Source organism: Toxotes jaculatrix, chromosome 22 (genome assembly GCF_017976425.1).
Source record: "Toxotes jaculatrix isolate fToxJac2 chromosome 22, fToxJac2.pri, whole genome shotgun sequence".
NCBI classification, from domain to species: domain Eukaryota; kingdom Metazoa; phylum Chordata; class Actinopteri; family Toxotidae; genus Toxotes; species Toxotes jaculatrix.
Genome location: NC_054415.1, coordinates 7474468 through 7501517, shown reverse-complemented (window position 1 = coordinate 7501517; position 27050 = coordinate 7474468). Strand labels below are relative to the sequence as shown.

The 27050-nt window shown below is 40.3% G+C and overlaps 3 protein-coding genes across 3 annotated transcripts; 2 read left to right on the top strand and 1 right to left on the bottom strand.

Annotated features, from left to right (window-relative positions):
* Positions 1-4291: 4291 nt before the first annotated feature.
* LOC121175981 (zinc finger protein ZFMSA12A-like) lies at positions 4292-8104 on the bottom strand. The gene is made up of 8 exons (XM_041029882.1): positions 7997-8104; positions 7627-7829; positions 7108-7218; positions 6812-6907; positions 6491-6601; positions 6096-6216; positions 5635-5844; positions 4292-5546 (listed from the first exon to the last, which is right to left on the bottom strand). Exons 1-8 carry the CDS (start codon positions 8013-8015, stop codon positions 4531-4533), a joined length of 1887 nt encoding a protein of 628 aa, XP_040885816.1. The 5' UTR covers positions 8016-8104; the 3' UTR covers positions 4292-4530.
* An 840-nt stretch (positions 8105-8944) lies between these two features.
* Positions 8945-14734, top strand: tspan33a (tetraspanin 33a). Its single transcript, XM_041029883.1, has 8 exons — positions 8945-9235; positions 11598-11655; positions 12004-12131; positions 12562-12636; positions 13073-13168; positions 13285-13413; positions 13506-13667; positions 13797-14734. The coding sequence occupies exons 1-8, from the start codon at positions 9134-9136 to the stop codon at positions 13896-13898; spliced, it is 852 nt and encodes a 283-aa protein (XP_040885817.1). The 5' UTR covers positions 8945-9133; the 3' UTR covers positions 13899-14734.
* A 2998-nt stretch (positions 14735-17732) lies between these two features.
* smo (smoothened, frizzled class receptor) lies at positions 17733-24945 on the top strand. The gene is made up of 12 exons (XM_041029879.1): positions 17733-18612; positions 19423-19622; positions 19829-20038; positions 20170-20342; positions 20493-20712; positions 20842-20965; positions 21129-21221; positions 21474-21582; positions 22068-22253; positions 22877-23025; positions 23823-23957; positions 24142-24945. The coding sequence occupies exons 1-12, from the start codon at positions 18351-18353 to the stop codon at positions 24762-24764; spliced, it is 2484 nt and encodes an 827-aa protein (XP_040885813.1). The 5' UTR covers positions 17733-18350; the 3' UTR covers positions 24765-24945.
* Positions 24946-27050: the final 2105 nt, after the last annotated feature.

Sequence of the window (27050 nt, the reverse complement as noted above, 5' to 3'; positions counted from 1 at the left end):
CTATGTTTCGTGAAGTGGGCTGAAAGATGTTACCTACCAGCAACCTGCCAGCGCAGGTCAAAGTCTGGACATTTTCCTACTGTAGCACTGAGAGATCTGTCTCTCTTTAACTAGTCCTGCATCAGCGAAATACACACATATACACTGTACACTTTTTCAGATACATTATTTAAGCTATTAAAGACATCTAACCAAAAATTCAACCTATCAAGGATTACATCTGTCTCTCTTTCTCTCTCTATCTATATATACATATATATATATATATATACACACACACACATATATATGTATGCTTTGAGCCATGAAAACCATGTAGCTTCTATTTTTTTCTTCCAGTAAATGGTTTGGAGGATTTGAACTGGATCTGTGTAGAGAAATTAATTCCTCTGAATTGGTTGCAGAGCCAGAAGTAAAGAAGTATTTTAGCGTCTTGCCAACTTATTTGATGTTATCTCGACAGAGAGGAACCGCAAAGGGATTAAAAAGTCCGATTTTTTTCATTAGATTGATTGAAGAGCTGCTGTAGCCTACATGACAGTAAGATTTTATCTGCCTAGCATAAAAAAAGACATACTTTAACAAAAATAGTATTTTACACACATGTAACATTTAAGAAGTATTAGAGGTGTTACACACAGATATGTGTTACTTGTCCACTTCAGAGACAGTGAGGCTGGAGAATAGGAGTCTTGTTATTTTTCCTGTCTCCGTCACTCAGATCTCCTCATGTGGCTCTACCACCATTGCAACAGATGTACCTTATATTTTCTTGCAAAGTGAAGTGTTTGTTGATCATTGTTTGATCCTGACAAAAAATATTTTAAGAGAACTATTTTGAATATAGATTTATTTTCCTTTATTCTAGGTAAAATCAGCGTAGCCTGTTGACGTAGGATTCTGATTAATCAAATTAAATCTAATTAAAATATGAATTCCCTTTTCAGAAGAAACAAGAGAGGATCACCTCTTTGTTTTTCTGTTGTACAGATGCTATTTTGATGTCGATGCTGATGAAAGCTTTGGGAATTTGAACAGAAAGCAACAGATGGACTATATTATTAAATACAAGTTTATATTGCATTCTTCTATTTTAGATATTATATATAGAAAAACTATATCTAAATTATAAGATATTAAATGATAGTTTGGAGTTGGATTTCGCAGAGGATTAAAAGAAAATGCTCAGATCAGGTTTGGAGGTGCCAAACCGTTAAACTCTACTCATTGGCATTTTCAGTATGAGACCCAGAGGACAAACGTATTATTGGTTGCGCCATCCGCTGAATGTTTCCCCTAGGTTTAGAAATCGTTATTGATAAGTTTCCTTTGTGTGAAGATTTGACTTCTTCTGAGTGTTGCCAATCCAAAAGCAGGATTTTAGTGAGTAACAGAATACAGTACATGCAATGGAATTACAGTTATCGAACTAAAAGATTAAAACGACAGTGGAGTGTTTTATTAAATAATATGGTGACACATTGCAGATATTTTTGGAAAATTAGACTCTTATGGATGGATTAATTATGATCATGAAACGTATCAGGATGGTTTTTGTGTAAATTCACTGCTGACATTTAAACACACTGCAGACATTCAGTTTACAGCCTCCAAAATTGTATTAAATTAAGGTTTAATGTGTGGATTTTGCAGGCAAACCTATTCCAGTAACAAATTTTTAAATCCATGAACAGTATTGAAAGAAACCCAACCAACCCTTTGCATATTGTACTGCAATGGCTCACAGTAACACTCAAATGGCTTGAATTCTTTTCTTATAGGATGTTCATGCATGATATAGATGCATGTAAAGTCTTCACCCATCAGTCTTGGAAACATTTGAATTTGTTTTTCAAGAGATTGATGGTGAGGAACAAAAACACATAATTTATTTCCAATCCCCTTCCCTTTTTTTTCAGGGGCTGGTGAGCCCCTGATGAACAAACCTTATAGATGAGATTTGCTTGCCCAATAGATTTAGAGATAACATATAGGGTAGCTGGATATAGCGCACCCATTGTGTAGCAGCAACTGCAGCAGCACCCCTATGTGAACATTTAGGACGACTGTTAGTATTGTAAGGACCTTGAAAGCCTTGTGTTTCACTCAATCCTTCTCTTGTTGTTAATCATGCACCTATTTGAATTATAAATCACTGAGGAGGTCCCAGTTTGCACGTATGAGAATACCACAATTACCACTTTTTGGTAGAAGGATGCTGGACCCACAGCCTGTCGACTGAGTTTCCTGTACCAGCTTGTGTTTCTAACAGTGACTTTCTTCAGGATATTACTTCAGCTAACAGCTCTAGAGGTGTGGCAGCAGCTTTTATGATGCAGACTTTCTGTCTGTGGTTCTGGTGTTAAAACAACTCGTCCTCAATAGAACCATGAATGTCTCTGCCTCCCTGCATCAACTTCTCCTCCGTAATTTTACTGATAAGAGCTACTTTACATTGCGCCATGAATGATGATTTCAACAGTGTCATCCCTTGAATGTAGGGCGCGGTGATGCTCTTACTGGTGTCTGAAAATAATCCACGTTCAGTATTTGAAAGTGAGATTTAGGCTCCTGGTTTGTGTTTGGATATTTCCCTTTTCAGCAGCCCTTAATGGAAGAAAAATGTTTGACATGTTAGCCAGATAACTTAGTGTTTGACTTTCACAGACATGAAAGATCTGGATTTAGCTCTTTGCTGACACATCTTTACAAAACTTGATTCCATCTTGGTGAGAAAGACCACATTTGACCACAAAGAGTTAAAAACAGATCTTGTATGCCTGTGTGTGCAAATGCAGCTTTAATGAGTGAGTTCCAGAGCATCGACAGTGTCATGTGCATTATCACTGTTTTCTTCCGCGAGTTATTTCCTGCTGGTGTGGAAACGCTTCTTTAACAGCAGGCAGACGTTAAATAAAACTCTCTATCCAGGCGGGTTGTTCCCGGCCTTTTGCCAGCCTGATGATTCAATGGCAGGGGATCCACAGCTCCATTTATGGTAGTGTTTAACAAAGGATTTTCTGTTCTTTATTTACGGGGTAAATACCAGGGCTACATGGCTCTGTTCTCCACTGGTCAGTAGTGTCTTATGATCTTGTTCGTAGTCTTAGTTCACTACTCATGCAAAGTGTTAAAGGGCCTTTGACAGGATTGAGCTGTTTGTTTGTTTTTGTTCTTTTCTGTCGGAGAGACGTCTGTTATTAATCCTCAAGTTTATTTTTTGGAGAGAGGTGTTCACACAGAGACCAATTTGTGGTAATATTAGTAGTGGCGCTACTGTTAAATGTAGTATTTAATAACAGCACTATTTATGGTCAAAAAATGAACTAGAGTGTGTTATTGTGCTTGCAGTAGCTTTGGAGGCAGGTGGCCATTTTGTAACTGAGTTCTTTAACATAAGCCACTCCCCCTCGCCTGTGCGAGGGACTTTATTGGTTCTGAGGTTGCTAAGTGACACTGGCCCAACATCATTTGGTTTCCTCGGTTACATTTGTCTCCTTGGTGACGACTGCATGGTCTCACAGTTGACACACCCTTTTCTTCTTCTTCTTCTTCTTCTGCTTCTATTTCTTTTTTCTAGGAGAGTTCTTGATTATTTTTTTTTTTGTTCATTTCATTTTAGATTTTAGAAAGGGAAAGAATACAAATGAAATAAATCAGAATATTAATTCAATCACTTTTTCTACTCCTATTTTCAATAAAAAGTGAAAAGAAAAACCAAACAAAAAGTTGATTTGTAAATAAGTAATGTACAGTTTGTATCTGTAACTTGTCAGTCTGTCATTGGTGACAGAGTCTGTCTTGCTTATAACGCACGCTACCAGTAAATAAAAAAGGAAAAAGTATATTTAGACTGTATGGTCCCTTGAAAGCAAGTTTTAAATTAATATCTGATGTATATTCCTGTAACATTGCATTTTTATCTGAGGAATGATGTTATTAAAAAATTGCAAATAAATTGCATTTCCTACATCTGTTTTTCACTTCCATTTTACATTTGCACGTCTGTGGGCTGGGCAGCAGCGGTTCTTCCATTCTTTTCCTCACACTGTCTGAAGAAACCAGTTCTGATAGGAAGTTACTATAACTAGTTATTATATTTTTAGGTGCAGTAGGTTTGGCAATTTGGTTATAAGCCTGATATTCAAATAGGACTGATTTTGCATGTTTTAGTCTTATGACATTGCTTTATGTAAAAATCCACCTGTGTAGACCCACTGTGAACATATTAATTTGTCAGTCCGTGAAAGTAGAACTTCATACGAATGAGTGAAGAACTGATGAATGAGTCTAGAATTTTAAAGCCTTTACTTTTTACACTTGTTGCTAGAAATGACAACATCTTATAGTGGTGAACATCTCCAAGGATCATATGAACAAAGAAGAAATTGGCTGATTATTCACATCCCTTCACTGCAAATGATGAATAAAATATTTACTATACAAAGGCTTTGCCTTTACAGTTTTCAAAAAAAAAAGCTATACATGACAACATTCTGATTTCTGACAACTGACAGTTAAAGCTACACATTACATGTCAGGTTTATGAGTTGCCAAATGTCTTTTCAGATTCCCCTGCTGGGAGAATTCTCTCTCACAGTTTGGACACTTAAATGGTTTCACCCCATTGTGACTGAGTGTGTGCCTCTTCAGGCAGTTCAGTGTGAGGAAGCGCTTCGGGCACTCTGAGCACAGGTATGGCCGCTCCCCTGTATGAGAGCGCGTGTGGACGTTCAGGTGACTCTTGCTTGAGAAACCCTTCCCACAGTGGGTGCAGGTATACGGCGTCTCACCCGTGTGAGACCGGGTGTGCAGCAGCAGCTCCCCTGAAGACAAAAACGACTTCCCGCATGTGGTGCAAAGGTAATTCTTTTCCCCTCTGTGCATCTGCATGTGTCTTGTTATGCCTGCTTTGCTGAAGCTTTTCCCACAGATGGTACACAGGTTGGAAGGGCCTTCGTGCAGGCGCTCATGTTGCTTGAGCGAATAATTACACAGGAATCCCTTATTGCACTGGTTGCAGATGAATATCCGTCCTCTCTTGTGGAGTCTCTGGTGCTGATAATACCCCGATGGGCTGGTGAATCCCTTCTCACATTGGACGCAGCAGTACCGGAAACTGTGGAGCTTCATGTGAGTCTTCAGTTGATTTGGATGTTCAAAATCCTTTTCACACGTCAGGCATTTAGTCTCTTCCTCTGTGAAGTTTTTGTTCACCGGTCGCGTGCTCAGAAACCTTTTGTCTTCTCCCGTGAGCTCTTTCCGTCTCCGTCGTTCCTTGTTTTCCAAGTTGTCTTTCTTTTGCTTACGTTCACTGTCTTTTTGTTTGCGTTTTCTCTTCTTCTCCAGGCTACCTCCTGCTTTCTTCCTTTCAGTGCTCGAGTCTTTAGTTTTCTGCTGAGTCTTTGCTTTGGCTTTTTTCACAGAGACTTTTTTCTGAACGGGAGCTGTTATGTGGTGCTCACTCTGCATGTGCTCTTGGACCTTCCTCTTCAAGCGGTGAACAAACGAACACTGAGGGCAGATGAATAAACGTGACAGGGGACCTGAGAACAACATGAAACAGCACATTAGTATAAAAGCATTGACTTTTAGACCAGTTCTGGTTTGCTGCTGTGGCTGCTTTTGTCTAACCTGTTTCCTTGTTTGGCAGCCAATCATCTGCAGTGACGTCTGAGCTTTGACTCGAGTCTTCCACTTCTAAATCCTCCAGTGCCAGAGCCTCTTCCTCACTGTAATAATCATCGTTGTCCTCACTGAACGGCTCAGCGAACTTCCCCACTCCGGTTTGAGAAGGGAGGGCTAGTGTGGACAGAAGAGTGTTGTCGTCATTGCTTGACGCAGCTGTAATAGAGGAAGAGATTTAGCATTTCACATATTAGAGTCACTTATTAAAAATCTGTTTAAAAATAAAAAAATAAATGAAAGGAAAACAAGAATTTATGAATGTACGAAACTCAGCAAGACAACAGGAAAGAAAACGCCTTTTCAAACCTTGTTTTTTTGATAGAAACTGATAGAAATTGTTCCTCTTGTCTCTTCAGCAAGAACTCTCTGCTCTGACAACATTCTACCTCCCTCTCTGTTAAACTCACCTGAGCTGAGAGTGCCCAGCTGCCTGTGATGAAGGAGCAGATTCTTCAGACTAAAGGGTTCAGACAGATGCTGTCCACATTCTTCTGACACAGATGCTGCATCAGTGAGCCACGCTGCTGTCTGAGACACAGAGAGAAGACCAGAGATGAAGGTTGGCAGTGGAAACAATAGTCATATACTTAAAAATCTCAAGTGACACTGTAATGTTGAGGTTCAAAATTTTAGTTGCTTTAGATGTGAAATAGCACTGTGACCAATAAAAGACTTCACACATTTCACAGAATTTTTCAGGATAAAAATGTAACTGTGAAGTTTTGCTAAATGTTTGTATGCAATTTATTGCATATTTTTGTGCATGTGACTATCTAAGTGTCAGTCAGTATTCATAGAGTACCTGTTGCAGGTCTGGTATGGGCAGCAGCTGCTCCAGCCTGGACAGGAACTCGGACACCAGCTGCTGGAGTTTTTGGTCATAGGCAGAGCCGTAGTTGGCAGGAAAAACTTCCTACAGAAACAGGCAGAGCTTTGGTTTTATCACTACTGCGAATGGTTGGTGAATCTTCAGACTGTTTATGAGCTATTCTTAGGCCAAATGATAGCTTATAAATTTCCTTAAAAAGCTGATCAACATATAGTCTTTGACATTTGTCATAATAAAGTTGATCTGCACCTCTTCCATTGATCTTTAAGAGATACATATTTCTCAGAGACTCACTTGGAAGAAGAACTCTTTTTCAAAAGGAACATTCAAAAGCTTCTGAACCAGGCTGGCAAAGTTTGTGTATGAGGTCTTCAGGATATCACCACTGGCCTGTCGAGAAGTGGACAACAGTGAAGTTGAGAAAGGTTTCAGCTATTTTGGATTTTAATTTTATGTGTCTACCTAATACTGTGTTTACCAAGGTTTGTATTCATAAACACTCACATCAGTGAGCAATAAGAGAAATCCCTGAATTTTTAAATGTGTGTGTATTGTCCATGTTTTGCTCTGAATTTGCTTGAAAGGCCTACCATCTGCTCGGTGGAGCTCAGTTCAACACTACAGGCGTGGATTTTATCCAGGTGGCTCTGGATGGTTTGCAAGTTGGCAACGGCATCACCACGACACAGCTCCAGAACCAGCTGCAACACAGCAAAGGTTGATGCCCATTATGAGAAAGAGCGACAATATGTTGAAAGGTACAAGCAACTAATAACAAGACACACACTAAAATTACAAATAAGATAACTAAAAAAAAACCCAATCCAATTTAATACAGTAAATGTAAATGTTAATGTTTGTATTTCTATTTTGTTTACAAGCAGTTTAAGGACTTCTATGGCTTAAATGATGCAGTGTTGTTTTTCAACGCTGAGTCTTCATATATCATTCCTTACACACGTTTGTGGATGAATACAGAAGTAAATAAAACGTGGTGCCACTGAGAGAAACTGATACATTAAATTCCAGTGACTTTTCCACTGTGGTTTCGCTGACATTCAGAGTTAATGTGTGTGACAGGAAGATCACAGTTCAGAGTAATTCCTCACCCTTGCTCTCAGGCCCAGGATGAGCTGAGCTCTCTGACTGGGACTCAGGAGCTCTGGGACGATCTCTGTCACCAAACTGATGAAGTCCACCAGCTTGTCATACTGCATCACACTGCGCTGCTGCACCACTTGCCATATGAAAGCAGACATAAGTCTCACTGGAGGAACCAGGAGCTGTAAGGACGCCGGGAGAAGAGGGGAACCTGCAAACGGCATTAGAAACAAGAGTTCTGCAACGAATGGATACAGTACGTTCTTCTCCAGGGGCTCAAGGTTTAGGATTAGCTAACGTTATCTTAATAACTGTATTATATGCTAAAAGAACTAAAACCTCATGCTAGCCAACAGCTGGATAAATAATCGTACAAACCTTTGCTTTTCCACGCCATTTTCGTGGTTTAAAAACGCCTAAACAATGAATAAAGTACCATTTCAGCATTCATCTCACAGAATTGGAAAACACACTTATAACTTCCGGGTAAAGCGGATGTTGTGAACTAGTGCCTTGTACGCGTCCCTTCAAAATAAAAGTGGGTCCGCTCAAGAAGCAAAGCGTCTTGATGTGGATGAAGAAAAGCGAAAATATTACATGGTCAGGAAATGAGAGGAAAAGCAAATTGTCCGCAAATTCTTCCCAAGAGCCTGTCTCCCAAGTTTTCTGCTAACACAACAATCACTACCAATCAACAGTCATAGAGGAACAGGAAAATAACGGATGTGGAAACTGTCATTTTCAGCTGTAAAACCGCATGCAACAGGCTGACAGCAAGTTAGAACAGTGAGCAAGTCAGAATAATGGTCGATTAGTCACTGAAACTTCCCCCTTTAATGAAAATGCACAGTTTATGAAAGAAAACATCTAAATTCGTGTATTTATTATTTATGACATGTCAAAGTTGCTGCTTTAAAAAGGCCTCAGATAGCCTATAACTGATTGATAATAATAAACTTTTCATCATTAGCTCCTTGTGCTCATTTTTACACTGAAGCATGAACAAAAAGCTCAGTAATTTCTTAACCAGCGTGTCTGAGACATACTCAAACATTTTTAATTAATGTATTAAAGCACATCCAACTAACCTGAGGTAAAGTTTCAATATTACACTTTAATGGCAAAAGACAGATATGCACTGACTAACATTCAGAGTCACGAAGAAACTGAAATTTTCCTTTCCTTTTGACATAGCAAATGAATGACTAACAATAACATGCAAAACACATGCAGGTATTCTGTCAGGGCTGTATCATATGATCACCGGTAAACACATGGGACACAAGTGCAAACACACCCAGTTTCCTCACGCCCAGTCAGAGGCAGACAGCGCCGGCGGCAACAGTAACAAGTCACTGTAGCTGTACGTGTCGGCTCAGGAATTACAGAAAATTCAGCAGCTCCTCTTAGTTAGTATGCGCTCGACTCTTCCGGTTTGCTTTAGTGAAGGCGCTTTTTCACACAGCTAGAGCATTTGTGCGCAAACTTGGATAAGACGCTTGGATACTAGTCGCCATGGGAGGGAGACGCAGGGGAACACCTGGGTCTGATGAGGACTTCTCGTTTGTCAGCCCAGTTGTGAAGTATCTGCTGTTCCTTTTTAATTTCATGTTTTGGGTGAGTGCCCTGAGGCTTTTTAAATAACGATCAGTGATAAAGATGAAAGCGTAGTAGCCTTTGTTTACTATTCCCTCTGTGTGGTTTCATAATTTGGGTTTCTTGGTAATTCAGATATGCTCAGTGCTGCTTACTCTAAGTGTATTTTACTAACAATTTAAGAGTTTGAGGGCATTTTCTTATGATTTCAGTTATTCCAACAATGTCAGACATACTGTGTTTCCTACCTGTGTTTATCCAAGTGTGAGATCTAGGTTTAGCCTCCTGGCAGTTGGAGCACACAGTGCTTTGTTTGACTTAGTTGTTCTTTAACTTTGGTGTTTCACAGAGAGTCAAATGAGTCCTGGAAAGAGGAGAAGGAAAGTTAACATAGCTCAAACACACACACACACACACACACACACACACACACACACACACACACACACACACCAGGTGTTTACTGCTTGGTCAATTGTCACTGACATATAAGTTTTATTTTTACTTTGCAAATAAAAAGGAATCAGAAACCATCAGATTTTCCCCTTTCAGAGCTCAGTACCTGTTTGGCTCAGACAGACAGACAGACAGACAGACAGACACACACACACACACACACACACACCCTCAGTAAGCATTTATATCTTTATATATATTTATATATATTGTTTTCTTTTTTTTGTATTTATGATACACAAGCAGCTTAGAGGGAAGTGCCACTACAATTTTGTTGGACATTGTTCAATGACAACAAGGGCTATTCTATTCTATTGTATTCTATTCTAAACAAACCCGCTGTGGTTTGTTTCAGGCATCATACATGATCCTTTAAACCAATCAAATTTCACTAGTTCCTTTCATGACATTCTCAGTTGCTGAGGAACACAAACCTTTCATTGATTCATGTGCTGATAGCACCGTGCAGATTTGTGGAAGAAGCGAGTCCCGGTTTTTCGGCTGGGAGAAACACTGTAAAACACATTTCATTTTAAGATATGATATATTGTATTTTTCTATTTGTAACAATTTTTTTGGTAAATACAGCAGGTAAATACATTGATTGTGTCATTAACTATGTTCTGTCTAATTGTGGTGTTTTGCCTCCCACAATAAGAAGTTAATAATTTTACAACTTCAAAAGTAAAGAATCCAGTTAACAGCAGAGCTCAGCAGTGGGCTGCAAACAAAGCAAAGTTCATATCAGTGGGTTTCAGTGTCAGGTGCTTGGGGACTGTAACATAAGAAGATTTCTTACAGCACTTTTAGAGCTGATCTGTTGTTGCACATTAAACCTACTAAGGGTTTAGTTCAGATTGAGCTAAAATAGCATAGAAAATAAAACAAATCCTAAAGTCTGCATTTAGCTTTTCCTTATCCATTTCCTTCTACATTTTCAGCAATGTCTTTGAAAAAATCCAGTATGAGTGTGTCAGGCACATTCAAGCGGTGAACCTGACTTGTACAAAGGATAAGGCTTTGTAAAAACTTGAAGCTCCTCAAAGTGGAATGTGTTGTTGTCATTTCTGTTGCCTCTGGCTACAGTGAACTCTGTACAGATTACTGCATTACTGTTTGTGGTTCCTCCCTTGTCTAGGTTTTTCCGTAATCTCAGGAAATTTCCTTGGAAAGTCCTGTTTTTGTTATAACCTTTGCAGTTAGCAGAGTGTTACAATGATGCGGCACCAAACACGTAAATTACCAAAGCAACAGGAGATTTTTTCAGCAGTTTAATTTTAGATGTATCTGATACTTGCAGACTTTTACAGATCCAGCCCTTTTTTTTTTTCAAAAGCCACCTGTTTGCTTCAGGTGTCATGTCTAGTTAATTCACTATAAAACTAAGCCTTTACAAAAACAGGCAAGCAAATCTAGCTTTGCCCGGCCACCTAAAGAAGGTGCAGTGTCTGTGGTAACTGGATCCATTTCATTCGGGGTGGGAAGAGTATTTCTGAGGGCTCCCTATTATTCTATTCAGACTGGGAGAGGAGCACTGAGTGAAAGGGTCTTTATTTTTTAGGGGAGAGTACAGATTGCTGCCAGGTTGATTTAGTCAAATGAAAGGAGAGTGGATGGCAGAATCTCCTCATCTACACTCCTGACACTTAATGAAGAATGTTCCGGTTGTCTAGTTAAACACTGAACTCACTCAGAGAGGATTTTTGGAAAATTAGCTTTGATTCTATCAGTATCTCAGCTCAGATATACCTCCCGCACATCTTTCCTATGATCATGACTAAGTGTCCTTGTGAATGGTGCCACTCCCTTGACAAGTATAAACACAGAAACGGTTCTTCACCCACTGGGGTGTGTGTGACTTACTCTTGTTATGCCCCATTTCTGATGTTTCTCAGGAAATCTTTTTCATTTGTCCTGTCCTCCTCAGATAATCGCCCTAGTGATGGTGTCAATCGGTGTGTATGCCCGCATGATGAAACATGCAGGTAAATAATCCTCCAGGGATAGAGCACACAGTGTTTCTCCATGTTTAGCCGGGGGAGTATCAAGTGTCAAGACCGTACTTGTGCTTTTCATAAAGGTTCAGCAAACCGCACAGTGGGAAAAGTGGGAAAACAGCCTGCAAGTCTGTTTTGCTCAAGATTTCTTAAATGAAATGAAATGCAACAAAGGAATAGAATAGTGTTTGTGAAATTATACATAGATGCTTGAAAACATACTTCTGTAAATGGTTCATGCTACAGTCTGAAATTTTGAACTCTGTCATTTAAAGAAAAGACAAACTTGCCCTGTTCACTTCAGTCTTTGAAACCCTATTTTCTGCTTTACCTCAGAGGCAGCGTTGGCCTGCCTGTCAGCGGACCCTGCTGTCATGCTGATGGTCGTGGGGGTCCTCATGTTCATCATCACCTTCTGCGGTTGTGTGGGCTCCCTGCGAGAAAACATCTGCCTCCTGCAGACAGTGAGTCTGGAGTCTTTCAGCTGCCAGGCTTTAATGCATTCTGTAGAAATCATTTTTGAGGAAAGAAGGGGCCATGGGTCAAATTTGACTCCACAATGTCAACTACCAGAGCTACCAGATCCTCTCATCAGTGTTGTATGTTTAGCTCAATAAAGCAGAGGCAAATTCACAGTGTTTTACTAAAAACTACAAACTGTCAAATCAGTCTTTAGTGCACCAGCTTTTCCAGTATTTTGTCTTTGTAAGCCCTCGCCTAGTTTCTCTGAAGTTTCTTGCTTTTTCTGCATATTTTCTACAAGTAGGGGAGGTAACAAGCAACAGATGAGTTTGCATGGAGGCGCAGTATCTCATGGAATCTGTCCTCTAAAGAATTAACACAAAACAGATTAATTTTTTCAGTGTTGTAACCATCTCTCTCTTTCCCACCCAGTTCTGTATATCTCTGACAGTGATCTTCCTGCTCCAGCTCATTGCTGGTATCCTGGGCTTCGTCTTCTCAGACACGGTAATGAAACACTGTGGAGGATATTTATCTCTCAGAATAATGCAAGCAAAAATATATTTGGTAGAAAAGGGTTTTAAAAAGTATTTTTCACATTTCCCTCTTATTTAAAACTTTGAAAAGAATCATACATGTGATTCACAAAAGAGCTAATCCATTATATAACATATGTGAGAGGGTACGGCTTCAAAATAAGATTAGTGTTCCTTGAAAATGGTCCTGAATTTGTTTATAGACTCTTTCTTGGGGTAGATTTTGCAGTATTTGACCCTTTTTTTTTTTTTTTTAATGATTATGAAGAAAATGGAAAGCACGCCCTCTGCTGTGCTGTGTCTGCAACTGCTGCAAAAAAATTTCACAAACTTAGGAGACAAACATCAGTTTTAAGTGTGTTTATTTTGTACAAGCTGCTAAAGTACATTTTCCACACTCTTCCAAGGCACGGAGTAAAGTGACTGAGATGATCAACAGTGCCATCGTCCACTATAGAGATGACATTGATCTGCAAAACCTTATTGATTTTGGTCAGATAGAGGTAAGGATTTAGTCCAAATGCAGACTTCGTGCCAAACATATTATCATACATGTCATCATTGTATTTCATCCTAAATAACAGGCTGATTGTAGCCTTAACAAAGTTTGTGTCCTCAGTTTGGCTGCTGTGGTGGAGTGACGTACACTGACTGGTCCCAGAACATGTATTTCAACTGCACCAAGGACAACCCCAGCAGAGAACGATGTTCTGTCCCCTTCTCCTGTTGCATCATATCCAAAGACAAGGTCACTTTTGGTCACTGCTGGATAATATTTTGGTTTCGTTTTTTTTTTTTCTCTTTTAAATGTGTATTATCTGTGTATGTCTATGTGTGCAGGTGGTTATCAACACCATGTGCGGCCAGAACATGCAGGATTTAGAGTACCTTGAAGCTGGAAACCACATCCACACCAATGGCTGCATAGATAAATTAGTCAACTGGATTCACAGCAATCTGTTCCTACTTGGAGGCATTGCACTGGGATTGGCCATACCGCAGGTGGGATGTGATGCACAGTACACATACCTGCCACACACAAACACACACATTGTACTCAAGCCTGTAAGAGAAGAGGCTAACGTTTGTAGTCAGCTGATGAGCGTTCTGTCTGTGTTTGCTCCTCTGCAGCTGGTCGGGATCCTCCTGTCTCAAATTCTTATCAACCAGATCAAAGACCAGATCGAGCTCCAGAACTACAACCTCAGACACCGCTCTGACCCATGGAGCTGACCCAGACCACACCAGATTCTGATGAACGAGACCATACATGATGATACACGCAGCTGGGGAACTATTTATGCCACTTCTCTGAAAAAAAAAGAAGTCTGTCATTCCAGTATAAGTATCCAGTCTTATTCCTCTTGGATTTAAAAAGGAAACAGATGGAGAAACAGGACTCTGTCGCCACCCAGTGGACGCAGACCATGCTTGCATTTACCATTTAACATTTTACAGTAGTTAAAGCAGAGGCAAAGGAGGTATTTAGTGTTTGGGGTCAAATTGACAGGATTGTATTGACCTTTAGTCAAAAACTGAAGTCAGTGTAATCTGCAACAAAACACGTTTCATCCTTTCTTTTTTTTTGAGATGCCAAACTGGAGTCGGAGGTAGAATATATCTATAGATCCTCGTTGCTGCACCTGTTAACTAACTGAAAAGGGAAAAGTATTTTCAAAAATGTATTGTTTTGCAGACTCTTTGAGAAAAATGTCAGACTTAATGTCCTCTCCGTGCTCAGCTGTGCTGCTTATTGTTGCAAGCATCTGTGAGGTGATTGTGACATTTAATGGAAAATATATCACATATAGTTTTTATTCATGTTTTAGAAATATGTTTCCTGCAATATGCATTTTTATAACTCCGTGGATATAATACCTGTGTTAAATAGAAAGGCCAGCATACTTGATACATTAGTGATGGTAAAGCATGAGCAATCCACATTTTCCACTTGATGTCTAGTTGTCTACACTTTCACAAGCCTGTGTGTTAAAATAAGTATTTACATCTAGATTCCAGAAATGCCTTGTACCCCTGTTACAGTATAATAAACATTTTTTTTAACGTAATGATTTTAACATGTTTCCTCGGACAAGAGCTGCAAGGAAATGTTTACACCAATGGTCTGACAGTTCACAACACAGCCATGTTAGGTTTCTTGGTTGTCTTGCCGAGACCTCACACTGCCCGTGATGTCATTTCCTACTCACATTTTAGCCAGCTGACAGCCTGCATGACTGCAGAGCTGCTGGATTTTGTGGGATGTGTGTCTCAGCGGGCTGCAAACAAATGTTTGCCAAATCACATGGACTCTGGACACAGTTCATATTCTGGACATATGTTGTGGCAGGTATATTCTAAGCCCTTTATGCATCATTTGAATCATGCTCTCACCTCTTATTCTAACAGTTTTTTAACTGAAATACAGAAGAAGCGGGGAATCCCAGCTTTACCACAAAAGCAAACAGTTGTGTGAACGCCTGAATTGCTTGTTGATGTAGTCACTACAACAGGCCAAGTTTGTATTTTGTGACCTATGAAGTTGTGAAGTTCTCTGACTGAGGAAAAAAAGATTTACTAGGCACTAAAAATAATTTCACCCTCGCTACTTGTTGTCTTCATACAGTACAAATTTAAGTTTGATTTGCTCTGACAGCAAAAGAAAGTGTCGCAGCATTTAACTGTTTTTGTAGAATTCGGGTTCAGCATGGTCATAAATGTTTATTGCTCATTGTATCTGTGAATTACATCCACAGCTGTAAATGTCAGCATTCAATCCATTGTTATCACGTGATAATTTGAAGCAAATCCTGTGGTTCTTTTAACTGGATAGCTGTCATTTGACAAGAGACATTTTCACTCATGGCTGAGGGAAGCTCCAGCCAAAAGTCTAATGTAGCTGTGAAGGAGCACAAACCAACACAACCTCTCATCGCCACCCTATTTCCCTGCCTGGCAAATGAAAACCGAAGTTGTGAGACTTTCAGAGCCTGAAATCCGATGCCTGTAATCTCTGGGAGCAGAAACAGACCTGCATGTTTAACAGCCTTTGACGCAAGTCCACAATCTAAACATGACATTTCTATGTTAGTTTAAACCTGTGGTTACTCCCCTTACTGTGATTTTCTGTTCAGCATGCACCAGAATCTACTGCAACACTGATCTGGTGGCACAAAGAAGTGAAAGCAGTTTTTAGAGGTGTTACATGTTATAATTTAGTAAAAGCAACTGAGTACAATGAAAAAGTGACTGTTCAAACCACAGTGTATGTCGCTGTAGCAATTTCTTGTGATAGTGAGTGTTTTTTAATGTTTATGTGTGTGTGTGTGTGTGTGTGTGTGTGTGTGTGTGAGAGAGAGAGAGTGTATGTTGGCCAGGGCTCCTTTGCTCTGTGTGTGGTCCCTGTTTTTTTTTTTGCCTCTGACTCACTCAGGCAGCCATGTTGCTGTGGGTTTTAAGGAGGCCCAGACAGACAGACACACACACACACACATAGTGGAGGGAGCAGAGTTAACCCAGTTTTACTCTCAGAACACCAGGGGAGAAACAAAGCATCTGCAGCCATGCAAATACCACAAGTGCACTGTCCAATTAATGTGATAACAACAGCACCATAGTGGAGATTTGACCTGTCAGAAAACTGGTTTTATGGGTGTCCTCCTGTCACTTGTGAAATCTTAAAAATAAACATAATTTAATGAGCATCAAATAATGCGATAGTTTATGTGTTTTGTTTATGTTCATTTTTTATGTTTGGCTTTTTTTTTTGGAAGATTCCTGGAGCCACAGGAAGAGGAAGCCCAGTCCATTATGAACATCCCAGAGGAAACTGGTTTAATGTAGTTTTGAGTTATTAACTGTGTCCCTGCACTCCCTCCATCCCACACACTGATACAGACATGCACACTACTGTCACATGAACATGTAACAGATATTCAAAAGTTCACGGAAATCTCATTAATGAAGACTGAGACACTTTCAGTGCAGTCATCTTATGGAAAACAACAACCAATACACATTTAAAAAAAAAAACAACAACACACATTTATAACTTACATCTGTTTGATAGTATCTCTGATGTTTACGTCCACCATAAAGTCTTATATAATCCCTAACAGACGAGTACATTCGAGTCTAGGGAGGGGATGAAGTGAGTTTATTCTTCACTACATATCTACATAACTATCCTCAGGAACAAACATCATCAGTGCAGATAAGCCACATGCACAGTGTCTGTATGTTGTTAGGCTATATCACGACATTCTTTCACAATGTTGTATTGTTACTGTAAAAAAATGTGTATACTGCATATGCTGCCCACATATTTATACAATATGGTGGTCATATTTTTATGTACATTGAATGTATTATTCATTTTTATACTTATATACATTATTCTATACTATATATTTTATGCCATACACATGTCATGGCTGCTGCAGTAACTGTACTAGATGTCTGGATTTCTTTTGCATGGATAGTCATGCAATTCATTTACAAAGCCTAGGTATAGCTGTTGTAATTTATATAATATACATGTACATTAAATCCTGCTCTTTAGTGTTATCTCCTTAACTTCTCCTTCTTCTTTTTGTTTACCTGTCTCTTGTGCTGCTGCTGATCTTATTCAGCAACTATGAAAAAGCTGATGGTAAATTATGAAGGGCTGGTTCGCTACCTTCAGAAACTGTACAGCATCAGCAGCACCCCACTGAAATGAGTTTGGGGGTACAGTTTTGAGTTCAGCCTCTGCATATTGTTTTGGTTGAGGAGTAATTCATCAGTGATTCATTTCAGTCTCACTCCTTAAAGGTGACACCGAGCACGGGCTTTAAAAGATCCTGCAGGCACTTGATGATGATTTAATCTACAAATATCCTCTTTCGTGGGAGTGATTTTATCAGATGGGGCTCCTGGAGATGAGACAGTTTTGAGAGGGCCTGCCATAAGGCACATTCTTCCACTTGCAGAGGGGGGATGGGAGGGGAGGTTTTGTTGCTCTGGCTTTCCCCCACCATGTGCATACCAGAGACAAAAAACAACCAGACACAGAGCTGCAACTCAGAGGAACACAACAAAGCCCCAGAAACCTCTCATCAGACACTTCACCGGAGAAAAATCACCTCTCGGGACACGTACAGAGATGTAGGATAATTTATTATCTTATTTTTCTGCCAGTTTAAAAAAAGAGGGGGGCTGCGGAGAAAGGGGGTGGTGCATCTGAGCTGGAGATCTTGTTACAGAGATCCAGACTTTTTCATGGCAAGTTTTTTGGAAGTGGGGGGAGGGCGAATCTGCAACTTTCTCGGCCTGGTGTCTTTTTCATACCCAGCCTAAACGCTTCAAATGAATACTTTATATGGTTCTAAGCTGATCACCCCTTCTTTCCATACTTGAGGGCAGTTTTTGGAGCTGTTTGCGTTTGGATAATGAAGGAATTCAGGAGGATCCAGCAAGGATCGGACGAGAAGTGCAGATTAAAAAAAGTTTGGGAGGACTGCGAGAAAACTTTGAAGCGCCCCGCAGCTTTTCTTCACCATGCCGCGTTTGGAAACTTATTCGAAATCTGATGAAGAAAACGCCCTATGTGGATATATCGGGGAAAAGGACCATTGAAGCAGTAGAATACAAAATAATCGGATTGGGTTTGTTGTTTTTTTTGCACAGTTGATTCTCTCTCCCAAGATGTCTTCCCACGGCAGGAGCCCCATTGTTGGATTTTACGGGATGCTTTGCGTCTGGGCTGCCTGGCTTTCAGGCTGCGGGGCAGTGTTGTCCCCAAACGGGACGATATTTGAGGACCACTGCAAGAAAACGGCAACTTGCGAGGCACTTAAATACAACACATGTCTGGGATCGCCTTTACCGTATACACATACTTCTTTGATCCTGGCGGAGGACTCCAGCACCCAGGAAGAGGCTTTTGAGAAGTTGACCATGTGGTCTGGTAAGATGTACTGGAAGATGCTGTAACACGTTTATAGCTTGTAGTTCACATGAAGAAGAGTAATTAAATAAATGTATAAATAAAACAGTGAGATTAATGTAATAAATCATCCAGATTGTGTTTTTAATCGCCCACCCCAAAATATCCAATATTAATGTGATAATAATGTTAATTGGTATGACAATGAACTGTGATGAGTAGTCTCAAGTACGTGGGGGGGAGGAGGGGTGTGTGTGTGTGTGTGTGTGGGGGGGGGGGGGGGGGTCGACGACAGGAAATGAAGGGTTAAAAGCCATTAAAGGAAACAAAAGGAATCACTCATAGGTGTTAGTGAGGAAACAATAGAGGGGTCGCACCAGTAAAAGGTTTTTAGATATTCTGCAAGAAGGACTTTAACATTCATAACATCTTACTAATTACCTGTGAGTGCCAGATCACAGCCTGACAGGTGTCTAAAGGTCTCCCAGATAATCCAAATTTACAAAATGTCCTGGTTTATCATCGCTGAGATCCTCAGGGATGTATTTTAAGTTAAAGCAAAAAATGCTAAACATTCACTGGTCCCAGCTTCTCCACTGGGATGATTTTCTACCTTTCTCTGTTTTATATCTAAATATCTTCTGCTTTTTGACTGTTAGTAAAAACAAGACACTGGATGAAGTCACATCTGAGAAATTTTATTGAAATTCTTCATCATTTTCTTACAATAAACCAAACAGTTACCATTTTATAGAGAAAATCATCAGCAGATTAACTGATGATGATAAATATAGCTCACATCTCTCACGTGTGACTGTTTTTACGTCCCAGGTTTGCGGAACGCTCCTCGCTGCTGGTCGGTCATCCAGCCGTTGCTCTGTGCTGTCTACATGCCCAAATGTGAGAATGGTCGGGTTGAGCTGCCCAGCCAGACCCTGTGTCTGTCTACACGTCGGCCGTGCAGCATCGTGGACCAGGAGAGAGGCTGGCCCAGCTTCCTTAAATGTGACAAATTCCCTGTTGATTGTTCGGTATGTGTCAAATTCGTTTAAATGTTGTGTGATAGTTTACTGATCCCTGAAGACAAAAGTCTCTTTTCCCTGCAGGTCAGGGTCAACTAGAGCGCAGTGACCTTGCTCTGTTCAGCAGAATGAATCATTTTCAGTGCTGAAGAGCCGTCCATTAACCGTTTAGTCCAACATCAGAAAATGCATTGCTTTGCATCCTCTGTGTGCAGAATGAGGTGCAGAAGCTGAAGTTTAACACATCGGGCCAGTGTGAAGCTCCCCTGGTGAAGACAGACATTCAGTCGAGTTGGTACAAGGACGTGGAGGGCTGTGGCATCCAGTGTGACAACCCTCTGTTCACTGAGGGGGAGCACAATGACATGCATGTCTACATCGCTTACTTCGGCACCATCACCCTCCTCTGCACCTTCTTCACCCTGGTAAAACATAAATACAATACCCATAATTTTATTGATTTTTTGTAGTTGTTTTGATCAGGAGGTTTAACTACTTTAAACCTTCTTCTTCTTTAAATTCCATCGTCTCACTATTACATTTCCTCCTATTTCAGGCCACATTTCTCGCTGACTGGAAAAACTCCAACCGGTACCCAGCTGTCATTCTCTTCTACATCAATGCCTGCTTCTTCGTGGGCAGTATCGGTTGGCTGGCCCAGTTCCTGGATGGAGCGCGCAAGGAGATTGTCTGCAAGAGCGACAACACCATGCGCCTTGGGGAGCCCTCGTAAGTAAATGTCCTCAACCCATCAGTCATGAGATTAGATTAAATTGTGCTCATGTGTTTGTTAGCAAAAAGGAAAAAGTCTTGAAATCACTAATAGAAAATATAACCATTAAAAAAAAAATCACATTCATGTTGCACTGTTCTCCACAGGTCTTCAGAGACACTGTCATGTGTCACCATCTTCATCATTGTCTACTACTCCCTGATGTCAGGTGTGATTTGGTTTGTCATGCTGACCTATGCCTGGCACACATCCTTCAAAGCCCTGGGCACCACCCACCAGCCACTGTCTGGCAGAACTTCCTACTTCCACATGGTCACCTGGTCCATCCCCTTCGTCCTGACTGTGGCCATCCTGGCAATTGCTGAGGTGTGTGGGAAGCTAAATGCTTTAAATATTCTCATTCTTTGAGATTTAAAAAAATGTCCTCCACTCATCCAGTTTGATTACTGGTCACTTTTCTGACATCTTTTGTCGGTGTTGTCTGGTGCTCTACAGGTGGATGGAGACTCTGTGAGCGGCATCTGTTTCGTGGGCTACAAAAACTACAGATACCGTGCTGGGTTTGTGCTGGCACCCATTGGTGTTGTGCTTGTTGTTGGCGGCTACTTCCTCATTAGGGGTGAGCACACACATTTATATCAGCTGTAAAGTTTGATTGTGTTTAACCTACGAGTCAAATAGTTCAAATTTCAACTCTTATATAAAAATAGAAGTAAATCATTATGATAACAGAGAAATTCCACTTTCAAAATGGATTAATTACTTGCATTTCTGTGTTTTAGGTGTCATGACCTTGTTTTCCATCAAGAGTAACCACCCAGGACTACTGAGTGAGAAAGCAGCGAGCAAAATCAACGAGACGATGCTGAGACTTGGTGCGTTATGTCATCTTTTGTTTAGTGCCATGTCTAAGTAAAGTGGTAATGTAGAAACATGAGGGGAAAAACCACCCTGTCGTGTCTTTGTAATGAGAGAAATAAGCAAGAAAATGCCGTCCTTCTATAATGGTTTCACTAATTCCACCACATTATTATCCAACATTTTTCATAGCCTCTTCATGTACATTTTCCTCTTCTGCATGAATTGTATTGGGAGTGATGTGTCTGGTATCTGTTTCTCCTTTTCAGGCATATTTGGGTTCCTCGCTTTTGGCTTTGTTTTGATCACTTTCGGGTGCCACTTTTACGACTTCTTCAACCAGGCTGAGTGGGAGAGGAGCTTCAGAGAATATGTGCTGTACGTGTTTTTTTTTTTTTTACAGAAATAACATGATGCTGTGTTTCTGCTAATCACACACACACAGTTACTTTTGTTGATATATAGCACCGTAACACAGGTTTACACCTGTCTGCTTCACAGTTACTCCATATGCTACTGTAAGCACTTCTATTACAGCCACCTCTTCAGGCTCACCCTTTGCATCCAATCACACACAGAAATCCACAAACTCATGCTGTTGAGATTCCAAACCGCTGCTCAACCGCTCAACTTACAACGGTGAATGCAGCCCTATTTTTCCCCACAGTGTTGACATTGGCTGGATTGGAATTAATTTAGCCTCAAAAATGTAAACCACTCTATACAGGCCTAACATGTAACAGAGGCTCTTATTTACCAGAACGAGTATTTGAATGTACCTCAGTCTTATGGCTGGAAGGTGTGGGGGGCACATGCAGCATGCTCAGGACACTGACTGATCCTCTCTGTGATACTGCCAACAGGTGTGAAGCCAACGTGACGATCGCCTCTCAGACCAACAAACCAATCCCAGAATGCACCATTAAGAACCGGCCAAGCCTCATGGTGGAGAAAATCAACCTGTTCTCCATGTTTGGGACGGGAATCGCTATGAGCACCTGGGTCTGGACTAAAGCTACCATCCTCATCTGGAAACGCACCTGGTGCAAGTAAGCAAGGATCTCAATGTGAAGCTGTTTTTACAAACATCAGACACTTAAGATTTTATTTTATCAGATCATATTACTATGACATGAAATACTTCTTTCCGGTCTTACTCTTAATCTCTACATATTGAATGTTAGCATATTGTGGCTGCATGCCTGTCCATGTATGGTAATGAGGCTATGATGACAGTGTGGGAAAAGTCTTAATATTCAGACACCCAGGCATTTACCAAGGAGTAATGCCTGGGAATTTCCCCCCTGATCATTTAAAAGTATGGAGGCATAAATTGTCCCCAGTGTGTGCACTTATGTTTGCAGTGTTAATCCCTGGTTTTGTAACAGCGCTCACAAGGGCTCACTGTGTCTTGGATTCTACTCACAGGAATTTGTTTTGAAAAAAAAAAAAAAACAGCAGTTGAGCTTCTTGGAATTATTGCTTTCAGTCTGAGCTTAAGACTTAAGTCTTATCCAGTGTTTTCCAGTGCAACGCAAAATGAGAGAACATGTAGGAGATGGGAGCTGATTCACATCACCTGCTGATCGTTCAGGAACATGTATCTCATCTGCAGTTACTACTGTTAGCGTATCTCTTCCTCTGCGTATTAACTTCCCTTACTCTGCTTCAGGATTATTGGTCGTAGTGACAATGAACCCAAGAGGATCAAGAAGAGCAAGATGATTGCCAAGGCATTTGCAATGAGGAAAGAGCTCCACAAGGACCCAGAGAAGGAACTGTCATTCAGCATGCACACTGTATCCCATGACGGGCCTGTGGGTGAGTGTTTCAGTAGATGCATAAAAAATAATTCAGATCATTAGTCTCATCATTCTGGAAACATTTAAACTGATAATTTAGGATAAATTAGTGAGAGATATGTTTTCATATAGAGAAAACCATATTGTCTCAGAATGCACATTTGCTTTATCTTCTACCTTTTGGGTTGAATAATGAAGAGGTGGAAGCCAAGTCTACACTTCCACCTTGTGGTAAATAACTGAAACTGCAGCGAGTCCCATTCAGATTATTCATAATCTATATCTATCTATCTATCTATCTATCTGTCTATCTATCTATCTATATCTATATATAATATCCACATAATCTGAAATGAGACATTCTTGTGTTTGAACTCGCTGTATGGCGCGGTACCACAAGAGGTAAAATATTATTTTTGTAATTTGGGTGAACCAGCCCTTTACACTTTGTTGTGTTCAGTGACATAATGTCAAAAATGGCACCACGTGTACTGATGTAATAATTTACTCCCTTTGTGAAGAACCATGTGTTATTTTTCATTCAAATTTTGCCTGCAAAGATTTTCCATTTGCTTTTTTTGTGGCGTGAAGACGCGTGGTCCAGGGCAACTGTTATGTCTGTAGCTAAGAGCTGAATGACACATTCCTCCGCTCATATAAGCTGTGAGGCTGCTGTGGCTACTCTGTTTGTTTAGCTTGGAGCAGTTCAGAGCTATTGAGACACCACAGGGGAGCCAGTAGTAGTATGTTGGATTTAAAGCAGCTCTTAGTTGACTCTAAATGGAGAGTTTATGGCTTGTTGTTTCTCATTCATAGCTGGAATCAATTTTGACCTAAATGAGCCATCCAATGACATGTCATCAGCCTGGGCGCAGCATGTGACCAAGATGGTGGCCAGGCGAGGTGCCATCCTGCCTCAGGACATTTCTGTTACGCCTACTGGTACACCAGGTGAGAGCTGGAGGCCATGATTAATTATGCGGAACATTTCATATCACATGTTCCCTCATTCCTGAGTCCTTCTTACTTTCCTTTGACTATCTTTCTTTACCTATTTTCTTTTCATCTTTTTCACTCTCTCTCTTTATCAGAGGACTGCTGATCACCAGTTTTTTCTCTGTTATCTTCTCCACAGTGCCACCTCCAGAGGAGAGGAACAGGCTGTGGATGGTGGAGGCTGAGATTTCACCAGAGATGATAAAGAGGAAAAAGAAGAAAAAGAAGAGGAAGAAGGAGGTGCGTCCAGTGAAGGAGGTGGTGGACCACCAGGTTTATCATCAGCGAGAGTTTGGCCGCAGCTCAGTGCCTCGCCTGCCCAAACTGCCCTGCCACCCGAGCCTGGTCGCCAATCTGAGAGAACAGCAGAGGCAACAGCAGAAGCTGGAGGAGGAGGTCCTGCCAGGATCCTACCCAGACTTCCAAACCTCACACCCTCTGTCCTGTGAGGAGAGATGTCCCTACCCGCTCTACCAGAGCAGTCAGAACAGCTATGGCCGCAGCCTGCTCGCCAATCCCCTGACCCTCAGCGATCGTCCAGAGGATCTGGGTCTTGGCCCACGCTGCCCCCTTTCAACTTCCACCTGGCAGCCTAGCGGATCCACGTACTACCCCGGGGAGGTGAATCCCGCTGACGGGCTGTCAGAGAGGTTGGCCCACGTGGCTCGTGTACCGGCAGGCCGGAGGGCCGGCTATGGGCCTATCCACTCCCGGACCAATTTAATGGAGGCAGAGCTTATGGATGCGGATTCTGACTTCTAAGATCAAAGCACCAGTATATTCTGGCTGTTTCTTTGTGGTACACAGACAGTAAGCTATATAAAGTGCTGGATACTTTCAAAATCCTTACTAAAGTGCACCTAAATTCCAGTGCCCTTGGGTCAAGACGGAACTAAGCTGGTCATTTTTATTTTTATTTTATTTTATTTTATTTTATTTTATTTTATTTTATTTTATTTTTTTTTTTATTTTCGTTTCTTTGGTTTGTTTTTTTTTTTTTAAGAAAAAAGCAAAAGGATAAAGTGAAAAAATATGTTGTGAATAAGTTAATGAAAAACTATTTTTTTGTACTTTATTTGTGTCCAATAAAAATTCAAAGGCAACTCCATGATGGCAAATCAAATGAGGCAGCTAAACTGTACATGGCTTGAAACAATATAGAATCTTTAGTCTGAAACCCTATCAGCTCGGTCCTGCTGGTGACAGCATTGAACTCTAAACATGGCAGTGTTAGTCCTGTTGGTGTCAGACAGGTTACGTTATCCGTCAAAAATATCCGATTATCTTGATTGCTAATTGACCCAATCAGCTAAATTTTGAGCTTACTAGAAAGGGCACTACTACATTTGAAAGGTTTTAAAGTGTAATCCTGGAAAACTATTTGAAAGTCAATAATCTTAATCTTTGATTGACATCCTGTGTCTTAATTATTTGAACTGTCCCAAGGCAGTAAACCCCGACCCATTCAGTAAATCATACAGGTTTAAAAAAAACAAACTACAGGCTGCTTGCAAAGACTGTTCAACCAAGGTCTTCTCTTGTATTATATCTTAATGTTTAGCCGTTGTTCTGTTCACATCCCTATTTAGCCAATAATTACTTGTGTCTATGTACACTTAAGGTACTAACCATTAACTCCCTGGCAGTATTAGTACTAATATCACTGCTAAGTGGTTGAACTTTCAGAGGTTTTTTTTAAGAATCTGTAATACACACTGGGACTGAAACTGAAGCCAGGAAGAACTAAAAGAAACGGCAAAGTCTGATAACTCATTTTACTCACAGCGTGTGTTTAGTTTTACGGGAACAGCACATCAGCTTCACGCTGTGGTTAGCCAGTTTTCATCAGAATAACCCAAATTATTATCTTGTCCTTCTTTTTTGGACATCAGCAAAGTAAAAGCAACACAATTTTGTTAATCAGCTGATAAAACTAAATGTTGCTGACAGCTAAAATATGTACTAATTATCTGAATACTTTATGTTGCCCGGTGCAATAAACCCAACACCTAGTTTATATTTTGTCAGGAGAAAATCTTAGTGCAGTCATCAGTTGAATTGAATGGAGAGACCATCTCTTTCTCAGTAAGTTCTCTTTGTATATTACAGAAAAACATTGCCCCTTGTACAAAGGGTTATTTTTTTACAGCAGAATTTCTACTTTTGTTAATCTGTTGTATATATTCAGTCTAAACTGAGCTTCGTATGTGTTTCCTCTTCTCTTCAGTCTAGAGTTGAACTCTTTTGTATGATGTCTTTTACACTGCTGTGGGCGTACGAATCATTTTTTTACAGTCTTTTTCATAATCTGATCAAAACACTCTACACTATTTTTCCGTCTCTTTTTCTAAATGTGTGTACTGTACATAGGTTGTTCATAGATTTCTCCTTTCTCAAGGGTATTATTTGTACAGATTTATATATCAAATCACGTGATACTCTGCTGACATGATATGTGAAAAGGGAAAAGTCAGTTATGCTATAAAATCTTGTTGCTGTCCTTATGCTGTAACCAAAAGTTCACCTAAAAATGTCATTTAACACTCACTTGATAAATAATGTTGATGTAGACTGTGCTAGATCGCTTCTTAGACAACTGAAAATTAGCTCTGTCTAATATGTCTAGTTATTCATATGAGATGTGTATGAGAGAGGATTATTTATGTTTGCAGTAGTTACCACACTGCTATGAATTGAGCAATGTCGTGAGTTTGGCAACAGAAATAAAAGCATAGCTAATATCCACCCAACATTTTTATGTTCAAAGATTGTTATGGAATTAAACAAAGATTATTTAGGGAATTAAGTGTTTTTACGCCTTGAAAAGTAAAAACTTCAACTTTTGTTAAGGTGTCAAAAGATTTACCAACAGTCCTTTTTGTGTTTAGTCTCCCAACTGTGTAAACATTTACTGTCACTTTTACTGTGCAGGTGTGCTTTTTTGTTTTCCTATGTAAATAAAAGTAATCCTTGATTTTTGTGTGACTGTTTAACCTTATATAGTTTCACATACACCTAATGAACTTGCAGCATGCAGTTTTCTGCCAG

Bases quoted from the DNA above. Each gene is read 5' to 3' on its own strand.
- LOC121175981 (XM_041029882.1), bottom strand. The intron at 7,219-7,626 runs GTGAGGAATTAC...GCTGTGTTGCAG, and splicing joins TCCTGGGCCTGAGAGCAAGG to CTGGTTCTGGAGCTGTGTCG. The intron at 6,217-6,490 runs GTACTCTATGAA...TCTGTGTCTCAG, and splicing joins CCATACCAGACCTGCAACAG to ACAGCAGCGTGGCTCACTGA.
- tspan33a (XM_041029883.1), top strand. From the start codon at position 9,134: ATGGGAGGGAGACGCAGGGGAACACCTGGGTCTGATGAGGACTTCTCG. The intron at 9,236-11,597 runs GTGAGTGCCCTG...TGTCCTCCTCAG, and splicing joins TTTTTAATTTCATGTTTTGG to ATAATCGCCCTAGTGATGGT. The intron at 13,414-13,505 runs GTCACTTTTGGT...CTATGTGTGCAG, and splicing joins GCATCATATCCAAAGACAAG to GTGGTTATCAACACCATGTG.
- smo (XM_041029879.1), top strand. From the start codon at position 18,351: ATGTCTTCCCACGGCAGGAGCCCCATTGTTGGATTTTACGGGATGCTT. The intron at 20,039-20,169 runs GTAAAACATAAA...CTCCTATTTCAG, and splicing joins TCTGCACCTTCTTCACCCTG to GCCACATTTCTCGCTGACTG. The intron at 20,966-21,128 runs GTGAGCACACAC...TCTGTGTTTTAG, and splicing joins CGGCTACTTCCTCATTAGGG to GTGTCATGACCTTGTTTTCC.